This window comes from Enhydra lutris, unplaced genomic scaffold (assembly GCF_002288905.1).
Source record: "Enhydra lutris kenyoni isolate GAN:26980312 unplaced genomic scaffold, ASM228890v2 scaffoldscaffold13, whole genome shotgun sequence".
Taxonomy (NCBI): Eukaryota; Metazoa; Chordata; class Mammalia; order Carnivora; family Mustelidae; genus Enhydra; species Enhydra lutris.
The window spans coordinates 31,954,289-31,969,323 of record NW_019154097.1 but is presented as its reverse complement, the minus strand read 5'-3'; the positions used below and the strand labels follow the sequence as shown (position 1 = coordinate 31,969,323).

The following is a 15,035-nucleotide window of genomic DNA, read 5'->3' as shown; positions in this document are numbered from 1 at the left end:
GGCGGCACTGTCAGCGGACGGCAAGGAAGTGAGCTCCTTGTCCCTGGGGTCATGCAGGGTGAGCTCAGGCTTCCACTCACACGGGAGGCTGGCCGTGGTGCACCAAGGGCTCTCTCTGGTCTGCAAATCCAGCACCGCCATTTGGTCCTTGTGGCCTCAAGTGATGGCCTAGAGGTGCCTGAGGAAAACTCTGGGAACACCTGGGCTGCAGAGGCTCTGGGTGCCTGAGCTGAGTCTCTCCTGAGCTTCTGCCTCTGTCAGCCTGCTGCTGCCTCACGTCTCCCCAAGGCCTCGGCTGAAGTGGGGCCACCAGCTCCGTTAGGCCCCAACCCCCAAGCTTGTTTGGGGCAGCCTTTCCCTGAGTGGGGGGTCCCCTTCCCAGTCCTGCTCAGGACACTGGGGAACTCCTCTTTTAACTAAGAGTGGCCCCAAGCAGCCAGTGGCTCCTCTTCCTCTTCCTTCCAGAGAAGGCCAATGCCCCTGCACGCCCGCTTGTACCTTGCCCACACTTTTACTGTTGTTCCGAACCGCTTGTCCTTGGCAGCAAAATCCAGCATGATGAGATAGTGCCAGAACTTTTATGAAAATATCTTTCTTTTGTGAAATCATAAAAAAAAAAACATTTGGCTGGACTACAGGCTGGGAGGTTGAGGAGCATTTCAACTTAAACACTGCCTTTGTCATTCTATAAAAACTCTTGATCCAACAGTTGCAACTCTTAAATTCCTAAGAACCCGGTGGCCTCTCCCCTGCCCACCCCAGATCATTCTGCTTCCTATTCCACCCTCCACCCCAGGTGCTTCCCGCACACAAGCCCTGGGCTAACTGAGTGACTATGTGCCCTCGTTCCATCCCCACGTGGTCCTGTGCAGGAGGCTTAGGACAGTTCAGTGGCTCTGAGAGGCGCTGGTCACATGGCCGAGCCTCGGAGGTCAGAGCAAACCCAAAGCCCAGCCCGCCTCTCAAGCATTCCTGTTCCAATCGTTCCCCCAACCAGAGTGGGTGCCGCGCAAGTCCCCAAGCAAACAGTGGACTCGGGTGAAACTGCCTCCTCCCTGTGACCTCCTCCCTTGTCTCCTGCAGGAAACTGTGCCCACTACCAGAAGGGAGGCTGGTGGTATAACGCCTGTGCCCACTCCAACCTCAATGGGGTCTGGTACCGCGGGGGCCATTACCGGAGCCGCTACCAGGACGGGGTCTATTGGGCTGAGTTCCGAGGAGGCTCCTACTCGCTCAAGAAAGTGGTGATGATGATCCGGCCTAACCCCAACACCTTCCACTAAGCCAGCTCCCCTCCTGACCTCTCGTGGCCATCCAGGAGCCTGCCCCGGCCATGCCGGCCCCAGCACCAGGAGCAACTTCCCATCAGTTCACCAGGGGGCCGGGAGGATGGGGCCCTGGATTCTGTTTCCCCAAGTCGCTGCGGCAGATAATGGAATGGAATCGACACAGTATTCTCTGTCCCTACTGCTTTTCTTCCTACCAGAGATCCACTCAGGTTTCCACACAGCACAGGACTACAGACGAATCCTTCTTTAAGGAAATCAAATCCCAGTAACAAAAGCACAACTACACAATACCTTCATAACACACATGTATGAGCCGACCTTAGGAACGTGTGTGTGCACCACATCTGCCACGTGTACTATGTCTAGACACACACACAGCTTTGGTTACGAACCTGAACATGCATATGTTCAAGTCTCAGATGTTGAAGTTGTTACCAACAGCTTTGCTCTTAGGAGGAAAGCGTCACATTCACATCGTGCTCTGTGAGTCTAAGAGCCAATCACAGACGGTGTCGCTCCAATTCAAAGAAAAATCCAAGTGCTGGGGTTCTTCCAGGAGTGTCTACCTGCTTATTCGTTCACGTGGGGGCTCCCTCCTTCCTCACTGAAGAACCCGTTTGGGCACCTGATCAAATTTTAAAACCCCCCTCCCTCTCCATTTCTAGACTTCCTCACATTCTCAGGACTTTTCCACCATCCATCCATCCATCCATCCATCCATCCATCCACCTTCTCCTTCATCCAACACCAGGTACTTCAGGAAGTACCTTCCGTGTGTTGGTCCTTGGCCACTCAGTGCGGTTCCAGCCACCTTCTCTGCTCCTCTGTACCCCTTCCTACCCACTCCTTACCTTTTCTGTCATATCATCCTTTCTTTCCAGGCAAGATTCCTTAGCCTCTGAGTAATAAACAGTTTTGGGCTCCAGGTTTCTGGTCAGGAAAGGGAAGGCCAGGCCTGAAAGCTAACACAAGGCCACGTAGATGATGTATTCACAGTTTTATATGTTCCATTCACACTTTAGCCTCCATGTCATTTTAACCGTCACAGAAATAATAACCTACTTTGCCCAGGAGATATTCAACTGAAGAGAAGTCATCACCCGATCGTTGGGGCCCCCGAATGGCTACAGACCAAAGGTCCCATGCTCTCAGGCTGACTAGAGTCTGCATCTCGTCCCCAAACGACACTTCTCTGGAAAACAGGTGCCACAAAAATGACAACTGGCCACTTCTCACAAGCTCCTGAACTGCCAGGAGCCCCCAGAGCCCGTGGCTGGTGTGTTGCAGCGTGGTGGCTCTCGGAGTCCTGTTGGCCACTAAGTGTCAGACTCAGTACTGCCGGGACTCTTGCCAAGCAGGGAGCAAGAGATGAGTCCAGAAGGTGAGACTGCCCCGGTGGGCACGTGAATGGGGGTGTGAGAGATGTCGGAACGTTTGGTACTGTCATGTCTGGGTGTGTGCCTATTACCTCAGCGCTCTCACGAAGTGTACCATGTAGCATGTTTTGTGTATATAAAAGGGAGGGGTTTTTTTTAATATATTCCCAGATTACCCTTGTAATGTCACAAATCTGCAATAAAAGCCATCAGTGCTATTTGGACGTATTTACACTGTGTGTTATTGTCCTGGACCCCCTATATCAAAGCTAGACTCAACATCAGGGACATTCACCAAAATCATTTAAATCACACTCTCCCTACCTTTGGTTTCCACCTACACCATCAGGAGTCCCAAAACAGCACCTTGAAGTTCCCTGGGGCTCCACCTCCTCACATCCAGCCTTGCCCTAGATGTCTTCACTGAACATCCTAGAAGCACCTCCTTGACAGTGAACCAACCCCTGAAACATCTTCCCCCAGGTCTGGTCCTCTTTCACCAAAAGGCACCATTTAGCAATTGCCCAGGTCAAAAACAAGGACTTCTCTCCCTGCCTTGCCAAGGCCAATCCATCCATCCAACCACGGAAGCTCTCTTCTCTGCCTTTGTGTCTCCTCTCCCCTCAACTACTACAACAGGCTGCCCCCCGGACCAGGAGCCCTCTGCCTCTGTCTCCCTCATTCCAATCCGGCTTCCACACTAGCTACCAGAAAAACAAATCTGTGGGCTGGGAAGTCATCTCTAGGCATAGCAGGAAAACCCCAAAACTAAAAAGGAAAAGACTAAGGGATATGACTAAAGAAAACCCCAAATTTTCTGCCCTCTAAAAACTAAAACATGACTGAGATTGAAGGCAAATCCGAAGGGGCAAGTGCACCCGAATGTTTATAGCAGCGATGTCCACAGTATCCAAACTATGGAAAGAGCCTAGACGTCCATCAACAGATGAATGGAATACAATGGAATACGACGCAGCCATCAAAAACCCAAAATCTTGCCATTTGCAACAATGTGGATGGAACTAGAGGGTATTATGCTAAGCAAAATAAGTCAATCAGAGAAAGACAACTATATGATCTCACTGATATGAGGAATTTGAGAAAGAAGACAGAGGATCATAGGGAAAGGGAGGGAAAAATGAAACACGATGAAACCAGAGAGGGAGACAAACCATAAGAGACTCTTAATCTCAGGAAATAAACTAAGGGTTGCTGGAGGGTGGGGGGGGCCAGGGATAGGGTGGCTGGGTTATGGACATTGGGGAGGGCATGTGCTATGGTGAGTGCTGTGAAAGTGTAAGACTGATGATTCATAGACCTGTACCCCTGAAGTAAATAATACATTACATGTTAAGAAAAAAAGAAAAAAAAATACAGGATTAATATTCATGCCATACCAAGTACTATCTCAAATTAGGAAAAAAGATACAAACGCTGTGATAGAAAACTTTGTAAAGTACACAAACACATTACAGCATAAAAGGCCAGTAAACAAGACACCAATCTCAGTAATAACCAGAGAGGGACATTAAATCAAGCACAAACCATCACGTGGTGCCTATCAGATTGTAGAGATGAAAGAACCTCCATGTTGACAAGCAAATGGAGAAATACGTTCTCTGTGTGCGCAAGTACAAGTTGATTCAGTCTATTTAAAGAGCAACTTGGCAATGTGGGTACCAAATATGGACACTTGTGTGCAGCAAAATTTAAAAACTCTTATACCTTTGGACCCAGCAATCCCTCTTCTCAGTGGTCAAGAAATACTGCCACACGAGAGCTGTTTCCAGGAGAGATGCAGCTGGGAGAGACGGATGTTTACTACAGCCTACTATGTGCTTGGACTTGGACTTCGTGTTTTCTTATGTAACCCTCACGGCAGCCCTGTGAAGAAGGGACTGTTCTCACTTCACAGGAGAGGACAAAAGGAGGCTCACAGTCAGACTGCTGGTAAGAACACTCTAGTACTGGGCAGCCCGTGTGGCTCGGTAGTTAAGTGTCTGCCTTCGCCTTGGGTCCTGGGATCGAGCCCTGTGTTTGGCTCCCTGCGCGGTGGGAAGCCTGCTTCTTCTTCTCCCACTCCCCCTGCTTGTGTTCTCTCTCACTTTCTCTCTGTCAAGTAAATAAATAAAATCTTTAAAAAATAATAAGTCCGAATGCTCTAGCAGCAGTTAATCAGGAAGGTGCCAGGCATCGGCACTAAGAGTTCGTAACCGCCTTCTCCCAGACCTCTAGCCGGCTGGTTGTTGGGGTTATCAGCTGTTGTATGCTCTTTGGTGAGACTATCTTGACCTTGGCCCACATCACAGCCAGGCCTCCTCACACACCTCAAGTGCAGTGTCCAGGACACAAGGATTGATGGTAAAGGAAAACAGGGTCCATCCAGCCTTACTGGTCACAGTCTTAGATCCAAAACCCAAAGCAGAGTTCTGGAAAGCCATGTTGGACAATGTGGAACAACCCCTTTTCTAAACTAGTTGGAACCCAAACAAAAGCAGGCCATGCTACCAGCTGTTTCTCCCAATCCCCACCCCAAAACCCAACCCTGAGTTAAACCACACCCCCGCTATATGGAAGGAGAGGAAGGAATAAACCCATCAGACATGCGGAACTAGTTCTCCTAGGTGTAAAATGGGGGTATGACCAGCAGCATCAAAGAAGAGAATGGTGGGGGGCTCAAGTGCCAGGTGCCTTAGTGCCTGGTGTGTGGCTCCACCAGCCAACAAACACAGAAGTCTACCCAGCCACGACCAACATGTCTCCCTTCTCTCCCATTCCAGCCAGTGGCCCTTTAAGGCCTGCAGTCGCAGGAGCCCTACTGTCGCTAAGGTCTCCATGGTGAATGCACCCAAAAACCACAAAGAAGTCAGCGAAACCCAGACTTTCTCCTACCCCAGCCAAGCCCCCACATTCCAGTTTGGGCCAGTACCTGGGTCGCTGGGGGCCACTGACCTGCTGGGCTTATGAAGAGAACATACCCTTGTGGGGCAGGCAAGGGTATGGTCTCCTGGGAAGCGGAGGGCAGCAGGGAGGATGGCAGGGTAGCGGCGGTGCAGGAGGCCCAGGTGCCCAGAAAGGAGCTGTAAGTGGTGTGTGGATGTGAAGTATCCCCCATCACGGCAGCTGAATCTGAGGTGCCCAGAAGGGAAACTGTCCCCCTGCTGCTGCCGCCACAGCCGCCGCCGCCGCCACCGAGCATGGGTGCCTGAGCACCTGGCACACCTACCATATCGGCCATGTGGGATGGGCCTTGACCCTCCCTCTTCCCTCTCCCCTGGTCCAACCCCAAGGCTCACAAACCCCGGTGGGCAAGCGGGAGGCAGGAGGGGTGTGGGATCTGGTGACAGCACTGAATGGGAGCCCGCCCCCACCCCAGGTCTCTGAGCCCAGTCGAGCTCTCCAAGTCCAGACCTCTGATTGCTACACTGGACTGTCTGCGGTGACCGCGCGGTTAGAACAGACGTGGATTTTTCATGCCTGACAGCAGAAAGATGAAGGGGCTTGCTAGGTTTTCAGCGTCGTCTGGGAAAAAGCTAGTGCACAGGGCGGGCTGGAAAGGACACTCGGGAAAGTAAGTTGGTCTCTTCTTACACCTGACCGAGTCTGGCTCATTTAAGAAGCTGGTTACGTAAGGACACGAGGTATCTCCCGGAGTCCATGAGCAGGGACGCAGCTGGGCCTCACGAGGGCCAGAAACCAGAAACTGCCTGGAAAGCCTTCAGGAGGCAAAGCAGCAGCTTTCCCAGCTTCTCCCCCTTCTTCTCCTTTTCCCTTGCTTGCAGGTCTCTCTGTTTCTCATTGTGCATCCATCTGCTTTTCCCAGCAAGGAATTCCTGAGCTCACATGTCCTCCTGGTCTGAGTGCCAGCAAAGACTTACAAGCATCCTCCCTTCCAGTGCTCACTCCCGGCCAGAGGCTCTGACGGGCCGCTCAACCTGGGTGTCCACCTCAATCCTATCAACTCCGGCTAGGATGAGTGCTGCTGCTGGAGTTCAGTGCTGCGGGGGGCAGGCGGGGGTGGTTCCCAGGCTCCTAGAGAAGGCGGGGTCTCAGCCTAGATCTATATCCAAGAAGGCGTCTACTTTAGCTGCTGTCCACCCCCTTCCTCTCTGGGGACTGTACTTTGCTGGCTGGGTGGAGTCTGTCCCACTACCCATGAGACGGTGTCTGCTCTTCAGAACCTCCCCCTGCCCGCCCCTGCTCTGCCCCACAAAGCACATCCAACCCTGCCAGGCCCTGCTGGGTCACTCACTGGGACACCCGGCTAGGCCCAGACGGGCTCTTCCTGTCCTTCCTGGATTCGCTGAGTTTCTCAAAAGTCTCCGTGGATACAGGAGGCCACAAGGTCCCCACTGCTGGAGTCCTCCTGGCAGTATTTTGCTCTAGATTAGACGCATGCCATCTACCATCCACAGGGTGCTCTGTGTGCCAGGCACCATGCGTGTCTCTTTAAATCTCATAATGACCTATGAGGTGGGTGTCCTAATTATACTTTCTGTGACCGAACAGAAATCAAGGCTCAGAGATGTAAGTGACTTGCCCAAGAACACGCAGCCTGTGCTGCTCGGGATTTGCACTACTGCTTCTGCAGCATTAAATCACTGCTCACAAGGGCGGAATGAAACAACTAGGGGCCCTCTCTCACCCTGTGACCACCCCCTACACATCTGAGAAGCGTGGTGGCGGCCTGCCCAGAGCAGCAGTTTTGTGAGTGAGCCCAGCACCCCGTATGTGCAGAAGAAGCTGGAGGGAGAGTAGGTCCCCAGATGTCAGGAAGCCAGTCCAGGGCTCTCTACCAGGGCTTTGCCAGGGCTAAAGGCTGGGTCTGGCCCATCTTGCTTCCACTTATCCTCCAACTGACTGACTCAGCCCCACACTTTGGCCGTCCCAGTGTCCCCTCGTGTGCCCGTTCTGGCTGGCCCGAGCCCTGGGCCACATCATCTGGTAGGCTGGCTCCCTGTCTGCCATCTCCATGCCTTCAGGCCTGGGGCTTCCTCACCTAGTCTCAGATCCAGAGGCAAGCCCGACCCAGCCCGCATCTGGGAGTCTGCCCCTTGAGGACATAATGCCTTGGTACCAACCATCACCAAGACTTTTGAGTATCCCCGTCCCTCCTGACATGGGAAAGCCTGGGGCAGCCCCGCCACACATGGCAACCCAGACACAGATAATCCCTGTCCTCTGTGTGGCCATTCCGAAGCACTTCCACATGTGGCAATTCCTTTCCTCGTCCTCAGTGTTCCAGAAATTCTCTGCAGGCGAGGAAAGACACACCAGTGAAGATGTTCTCCACTGCACTTCCCATCGCAGGGAGAGCACAGAAGGCACCGCCCGCTCGTCCGTCAGCACACAGCTGCACGAGCCAGCGCACACGCAGGCCCAGCTCAGCCAACCACCCACGCGCCTGCCACAGGTGCTACGGAGCCACCGGACAGAAGGAAGAAGTTCTATATGGGCTGCCACCAAACAACATTTGTGATTCTTTACGTGGAACAAAATGTAAGGTGCAAAACAAAAATGAATAAAATGTCCCCATTTTGGTTAAAAAGTGAAATATTATTTGCATCCTCCCCCTGCCCCGCACATACACACATGCACGTATGTTAGTGTATGGGGATTAAAATGTCAGGAAGGATACATTCCGACCGTTAATTGTGGTTGCTTCGGGGAAGTAGGTGAGGAAGAAGGGGTTTCTGCTTCTTACTTCACAGACTTCTTTTTAGTGTGAGTTTCACAACAAACGTGTTACTTTTATCATCTCAGAAGTTTCTAAGGGAATGAGTGGCACTGAAGGCCCCTCCCCAGCACAGCTCTCTGGGTGGCCACGCAGAACGGCCGTCTTCCAGTTTCCTGAGCAGGCATTCCTGGACCTCTGAAGGCCTGCACACATTACCCTCTAAAGCCCAACATACACCTGAGTAGGGAACTAAAGCCTTTCGCGGGGTAACTTTCCAGGCCTTCTTCCTTACAGAACTGCAAGAATTCATTACCTCTCAAAGTGGCAACCACCCCCGGTCCTATAGAATTTCCTCCCCTCAACATTAGCTTCTGAGACAGATCTAGAACTTCCTGCTGCCCTAAAGATCACTCTTATGGTCTTTTGTGTGCTCAGTTTTACAGCTGGGGTAACAAAATAATAAATGTGGGGTAGTGATCAAGGTTGTGAGGTGTGTTAGTTACCCATTGCTACGTGACAGATTACCCCCAAACTTAGTAGCTTCCTCATGTCTTACTTTCCTGGTTCCTGGGTCAGGGAGTTGGGGACATCTCAGCTGGGCGCCTCACTCAAGGAGTCTCAGTTCTCAGTGAAGCCATGGGCTGAGGCTGTGGTCTCATCCGAAGGCTCCACCGAGGGGGACTCTGTTGCCAAACTCACTCACGTGGTGGCCTGCAGGGCTCAAACCCTTGACAGGGGAACTGACGAACACAAGGCAGCTGGATTCCCCCAGAATCCAAGGGATAGGAAGAGATCCAAGAGACAGACAGCAAGAGCAAGCTCCTCACACTGAAGGCATGGTCTTTTAATAATCTGATCTCAGATATCCCTAAGGACATAATGGGTGTCCCATTATTTCTGTCACATTCTGTTTGTTAGGAACAAGTCAGTATGTTCTGCCCACGTTCAAGGGAAAGGGATTACACAAGGACAGGAATACTGGGGGTCAGGGAGCACTGGGGCCATCTTACAAGCTATTGACCACTCAGAATCTTTCAGGTCCTCCGTGTCAGTTGTCTTAACTCTCCCTTCAAACCAGCAAGGAGATGTACAAGGCACAAGGTTAGTCCTGAGGACAGAGAAACTCACTAGCCCTTCCTCCACCCCCAACATCTGTCTTGCTTAGGGCTTGCTGACCTGGGGGAGGTGACCCTCAGTCCCCCATCTCAAGCCTCCACTCCACACAGGAAGGTATCCAGAGGCGCTCCTTCTCAGTCCACTGTCTAGGTTTCCCCAGAGCTTGAAGGTCTTTCACAGGGACATGCGGCATATTCTGAGGTTTCTGGCTGGGCACTGGGTCAGAATGGGCTGGGCACTGGTCTCACCACTAGGAAGTGGCACCGCAAAGTGGTAAGACCTTTAACATAAGTCCCATTTGGCCTCTGCAGCTGTGAAATAAGTAAAAAACAGTGCCTCCCTCAGACCATCAGGAGGATTAAATGAGATTAATTCTCATAAAGTGCTCAGTGCAGTGCCAGTCACGTGGGAGAGAATAACCAAGGAGTTGTCATTATTACTATCGTGAGCTTCTGGTTGGAAATCCGGAGACGAAAGGTCAAAGCAAAGCAGTCATGCTGATGAGGACATGGATTCCTGCTGTGAAAACACCTTCTCTTGCACAAAATGGGCTGCGCTCTCACCTCCTTTTGGGGATCAGATACAACTTCTTGATGCAGAGAAATGCAGATTGCAAGTCCCCCCGTGCTCTGAAAGGGTCAAAGGCAACAAGGTGCTCTGGGCAGCAGAGCAAACGTCTCCCCAACATGCTTTCCTCCTGCACTATTTCTCTCCAAGGAGACAGAGGCACTAGCTGGACAATGTGTGAGTTAAGGCTGTGTGGAGCCCCAGCCAGAGCATGAGACGCTGAGTTGCACTTGCTATCCGCCTGGCATATGACACTGGCTAAGTCACAAGTCAAATTGTGGCTTTTCTCACTCACAAAATAGGGGTTTTAATAAGATCCACTGGCTTTTTGTAAAAATGGAACATGACTGTGAAGTCCCAGGGAAATATGAATTTTAAGGTAACATATCTTGAGACTGCAAAAGTAAAGGCAAAATTCTCTTCTAGAAGGGAGAGATTTAAGACAACATGCAGCTGTCCACTCTACAAAATAATGGAAAAGGTTTCCTTCATTTGGGATGCTAGTTGTCTTTGCGATTCTTCTATTGACTCAGAAGCATGTCTGATATGAGTCAGAGGCCAGCTCTTCCCTGCCTGCTGGGCCTCAGAGAGGATGGATGTCTCAGTATGAGGACACGGAAGCTTGATCGAGGGCTCTCCTTGGCTAGAAAAGGGAGGGCAACAGGTTGGCGCTGAAGCATGTGGCCATCAGGCAAAGAGGAGAAAGGGCATGGCCCAGGAGCTCTAGAAGCAGGCGTTCTAGAAAGCAAGCTTAAGCTTTTCTCTGTGGCACTGACAACCCCTCATCCATCCCAAACTGTGCTTCCCTAGGGGAGGAAGGAGGAGCCTGGCTCCACATAGGTCCAGCTGCAAGGACAGGGTAGGAAAGGCAGAGATGCTGGAAGGAGGGATCAGAGGTTTGGATCCAGGCAGCCCGCTGAGGCACCGTGCAACCACCAGGATGATCTGTGGAACAAATGAGTATTCCTTGGGGATCCTTAGAAACACAGGGAGGGGAGAACTGAAAACAAAAAAGTCTGGATTTCCTGCATGTGGAATGGAAAGTTTTCAGTTGGGCATTAAAGGAAAGGATTACCCTTAATGCTGGCGAACCTGGGGATAGCTGGATAACGATGTAATCACCCCCAAACTGGGAGCCCGTGGCCTTGGTCCTGGGGTGCTGGTGGCCACACCGATCCATGTTCTGGGAAGCAGAGGTGTTGCTGGCATCAGCGCCCCCCGCCCCAGTCCCGCCTGCCTTCTGTGAGTAGCTGGAGAGAGCACCGTGCTTGCCCTCCCGTCTCCACTGTAAGGAGGCCATAGCTCAATGGATTTTTGAGCTCATGTGGATTCTCAAAGTCAAAGCACAGGGAAATGCCATTTGTCTCCATCGGGTGTAAGGCATGTGCTCACTGACAACTGTTTCATGTCTTTCCAAGGCTCTGCTCTGAAATGAACTGTTTCTGGGGGCGCCTGGGCAGCTCAGTCAGTTAAGCGTCCAGCTTTTCATTTCGGCTCAGGTCACGATCTCAGGGTCCTGAGATCGAGCCTTACGTCAGGCTCCATGCTCAGCACAGAGTCTGCTTAAGATCCTCTCCCTCTGCCCCTCCTCCCCCTCCTCGCACATGTACACGCTCTCTCTCTCTCTCTCAAAAATAAAATAATAAAATGAAATGAAATGATGTGAACTGTGTTTCAAAGGCTTTCTTTCCCTCTCCCTCTAGCCATTCTGAAATACAGTGATGAAGCATGGGCTCCTGCACGGTCCCCTACCTGGTCTTCCTTCCTCCAGCCTGACCTCCTCAAAGGTACTCACATGCTGCAGGCCAGGCGGCGTGTGTTAAATGCAAGTCCTCTCTTAGCCATGCCCCTGCTTTGAGCCCTCCGTGGCTTCCCACTGCTCTTAGGGGGAATTGGGGCCTAAACTCCCCACTCACAGTGTCTGGGCCCCAGGCGATCTCACCCCCTCCCTTCCACTCCAGCGGCTTCTCACAATACCCTCCCCCTCATTCTCTACTCTCCAGCCAGTTTTTCCAACAAACATGTTTTTCCCCACTCCGGGGCTCTTGCACAAGCTGTTGTCTCTGTCTGGCATGCTCACCTCCCACCTCCTCACCCAGCTTATTCATCCTTCAGGGCTTTGCTCCAGAAAACCCTCCCTGGTCCCCCAGACTGGGTCAGGGCCCCTTTATCTGCTCCTTTGCCTTGCCCCTTCATAATGCTCAGCTTACTTTCAGTTTCTTGTTCACTGCTACTGATCAGACCTGGGCTGTGAGCTCCCCCAGAGCAGAAAGTGTGTCTGTTTCGTCCCCTCCCTAACAAGAGTGCTCACCCATCATTCGACGGCGGGCTCCGAGAACACCCCATCTCGCTGCGGGCTGGCTCATGCTGTCCTCAGACTCCGAGTGTGAGCCCCTCACTCACCCTGCTGTTCTGGGGGCTTTGGGGCCTCAGCGCAAACACTTCTTTTCGAAAGTCCTTTTAGGCCCGTTTGTTCTCTACTCAGAAACAACTTACCTTTTCTTTAAACCGCATAGTTGAAAATAAAGGCTTCCTTTATCTATGGCAGTGTTTGCTTGTCTGAAGGAATGCCTTAGGTTCTAGAAATTTCCTTCATATATCAAAAGTCTGGGTACATTTACCAAGAATGTCTAAATGTTTTCTTATAATTCAGAACTGTCAGAATGCCTAATTTTTGTTCTTTGAGAGATCAGGATTTTCCACACTGCCTAGGGTTACTTTTAGAATCAGCTCTAAACCTTCTAAAAGCCATTACATTCTTCATTTTACATAGCTATTTCCTGGAGGGGATTACAGGTAGTGAAAACCAAACACCCTCTCAGTCAACAAAGCTGTTTAGAAATAAACGGCGGAGCCGCTCCCCACAGCTCTCTCCCCACAGCTCTCGCCTGCTCGTATTATCCCCGCAGTCTGAACTGGGTATGAACAAGGAGTTACCATCGGATCAATTTAAGCTGCAAATAAGTGACCTATTCCCACCGCTATTTTTACGCTTTGAAGTAACTGGGAAGAAACCTTTTCAGACAGCCTTATTTTTAAAATGTAGTAAGTTTTTCCCTCAGTGTTTTTAAAATTATGTTTCACAAGAAACAGTGCGTGCAAGTGCAGCCAACTGGCCCTAAAATTTGCATGCGAAGGGGCTGGACGACACACGCACACGGTTACTAACACCGGCCAGTGCTACACGAGGGCACCTCTACCGGGAGTGAGGGGCACACAAGTGAACAGAATGAACAGTCCCAGGAAACCAGATAGCATAGAACGCTCCACAGACGTTTAAGAGAATCGTTACAAAATAAACCCCGTTGCTGCCATGAGAAGCAAGTCTCCGCCGTGGAGGGACCATCCGTCCGAGGTCTCTAGCGACGGAGGCAGCAAAGCAGCAGGAAATATCAGGAACTGACCTGAAGTCTCTCCCAGAGAGTAACTCCCTCTCCCCGAGGCAAAGACCTACAGGGAACACTCTGCCAAGGGAAAAAGAAATGGTTTCAGACATTTTTTCCCATATTGTACTTTCCAGGAATTATGTAACTATTCCTCCTTCGATAAACAAATCCAGCCCTGGGACAGGATGGGTTTCCAGGAGGAAGCAGTACTGCAACCACAGCCTGGACGTGGGCAGGGTCTGCCCACGGTGGTCAGACGGGCAGGTAGGGCCCCAACTGCTCTCAGGACAATGGGCCCACGAAGCCTCAGAATGGCATCTTGCCTCCTTCTTTTTAATGAAACTGTGGCACCCCCCCCCCCCATGGAAAACCCTCGCACACAGTCCTGAGAACAGAAAGCATGCTGGCAACACCTCCTGTTCTCTCCCTCTTGCTGGTGTGTGTCAGGAATCATTTTCTGTATGAGCGTGAGAAATGCAGCCCGACTGTCTGAGGGGGGACGGAAATTGCCGTCAGGCTGGAAGCACAGAGCAGGGCAGCTAAGCTGGGCTCTCGGAGGTAGAGGCAGGAGCACTGAGCCACACCGAGGCCTACACAGCGCCTCTGCTACCTAATTCCAGGGAGAGGCCACCGAGAGGAGGCCAAGCCATGGCTCCAGAAACTCAGGGCTGGCACAGGCCACGTGTCCACTGCAAGTACAGACCTGTCCTGTGGCCTCACGAGAACCATCGGGTGATGCACGAGGGCCCTCTGGCCAGTGGCCTGAGGAGGTGACTCAGACACTTGGTCTGATTACAAGGGACAGAGCTCAGAAAGGGGAGACGGTGTTGGTCCACTTTGCCCTCAGAAGCCCAACACACACCGCCCTGCGGTCCAAGAACAGAGAACGTCACAAGAAAAAGCTAAGACAATTCATCCCACTTCATATAGTGTGTGATGGAGGCCACCTGCAAGTCATAAATGGCAGAGGGCAGACAGGTGGCAACTGCAAGGAAGGAATAGGAAAATAATGACCTGCACCGTGGAGGCGGGGCATCAGGAGAGGGCAGTGTCAAGAGCTTAGGGCTTACGGCCAGACCATGTGGGCCAAGTCCACTCTCTAGTTATGTGACCCCAGGCAACCTCTCAGCGCCTGCGTATTCACGCGGCCATTGTCAGTATTCACTGAGACAGTGCTTAACAAGCCTAGCAGAGTAGCAGAGTGCCAGGCCCAGAGAAAGCAGAGAATAAATGGCAGCTCTCACAATCATTCTTAGGAACAGAGAAGAGGCCGTCCCTAACAACCTGGGAGCACCTCTGCTAGTTGAACCACTGAGCCCACAGTAGGCAACCCTCACCCTAACACTGTCTCATTCCATCCCTCAGCTGATCAGCCTCAGGCAAAGTGGGAATGTGTGAGCTGAGTGCACCAACATGCCCTCCCTCCACGATGTGAGGCAGTGATTTGCAGGTCATGTAGAAAGACACTGTAGTAGGCCATAAGAGAAGAATAAGGAAAGAATAAGAAAGCACAAAATGACATTCGATTCAAAATATGGCATAAGGCTAAAAGTATGTGGAAAGAACTCCTTTACTAAAAGGCAGGATCTCCCATATTGGGCCCAACTAAGTGCAGTTTTGAAGA

General features: G+C 51.6%; 2 protein-coding genes across 14 annotated transcripts in view; one reads left to right on the top strand and one right to left on the bottom strand.

Moving 5' to 3' along the window:
- The window catches only part of LOC111146155 (angiopoietin like 2), a 34,527-nt gene extending 31,646 nt beyond the window's left edge, over positions 1-2,881 (top strand). The window contains exon 5 of the mRNA XM_022501588.1: positions 1,084-2,881. Coding sequence (XP_022357296.1) covers positions 1,084-1,283 — 200 coding nt within the window. The 3' untranslated portion in view covers positions 1,284-2,881. The remainder of the gene's footprint in view (positions 1-1,083) is intronic.
- The window catches only part of LOC111146150 (Ral GEF with PH domain and SH3 binding motif 1), a 275,084-nt gene that overhangs the window by 130,778 nt on the left and 129,271 nt on the right, over positions 1-15,035 (bottom strand). The window lies entirely within an intron of this gene.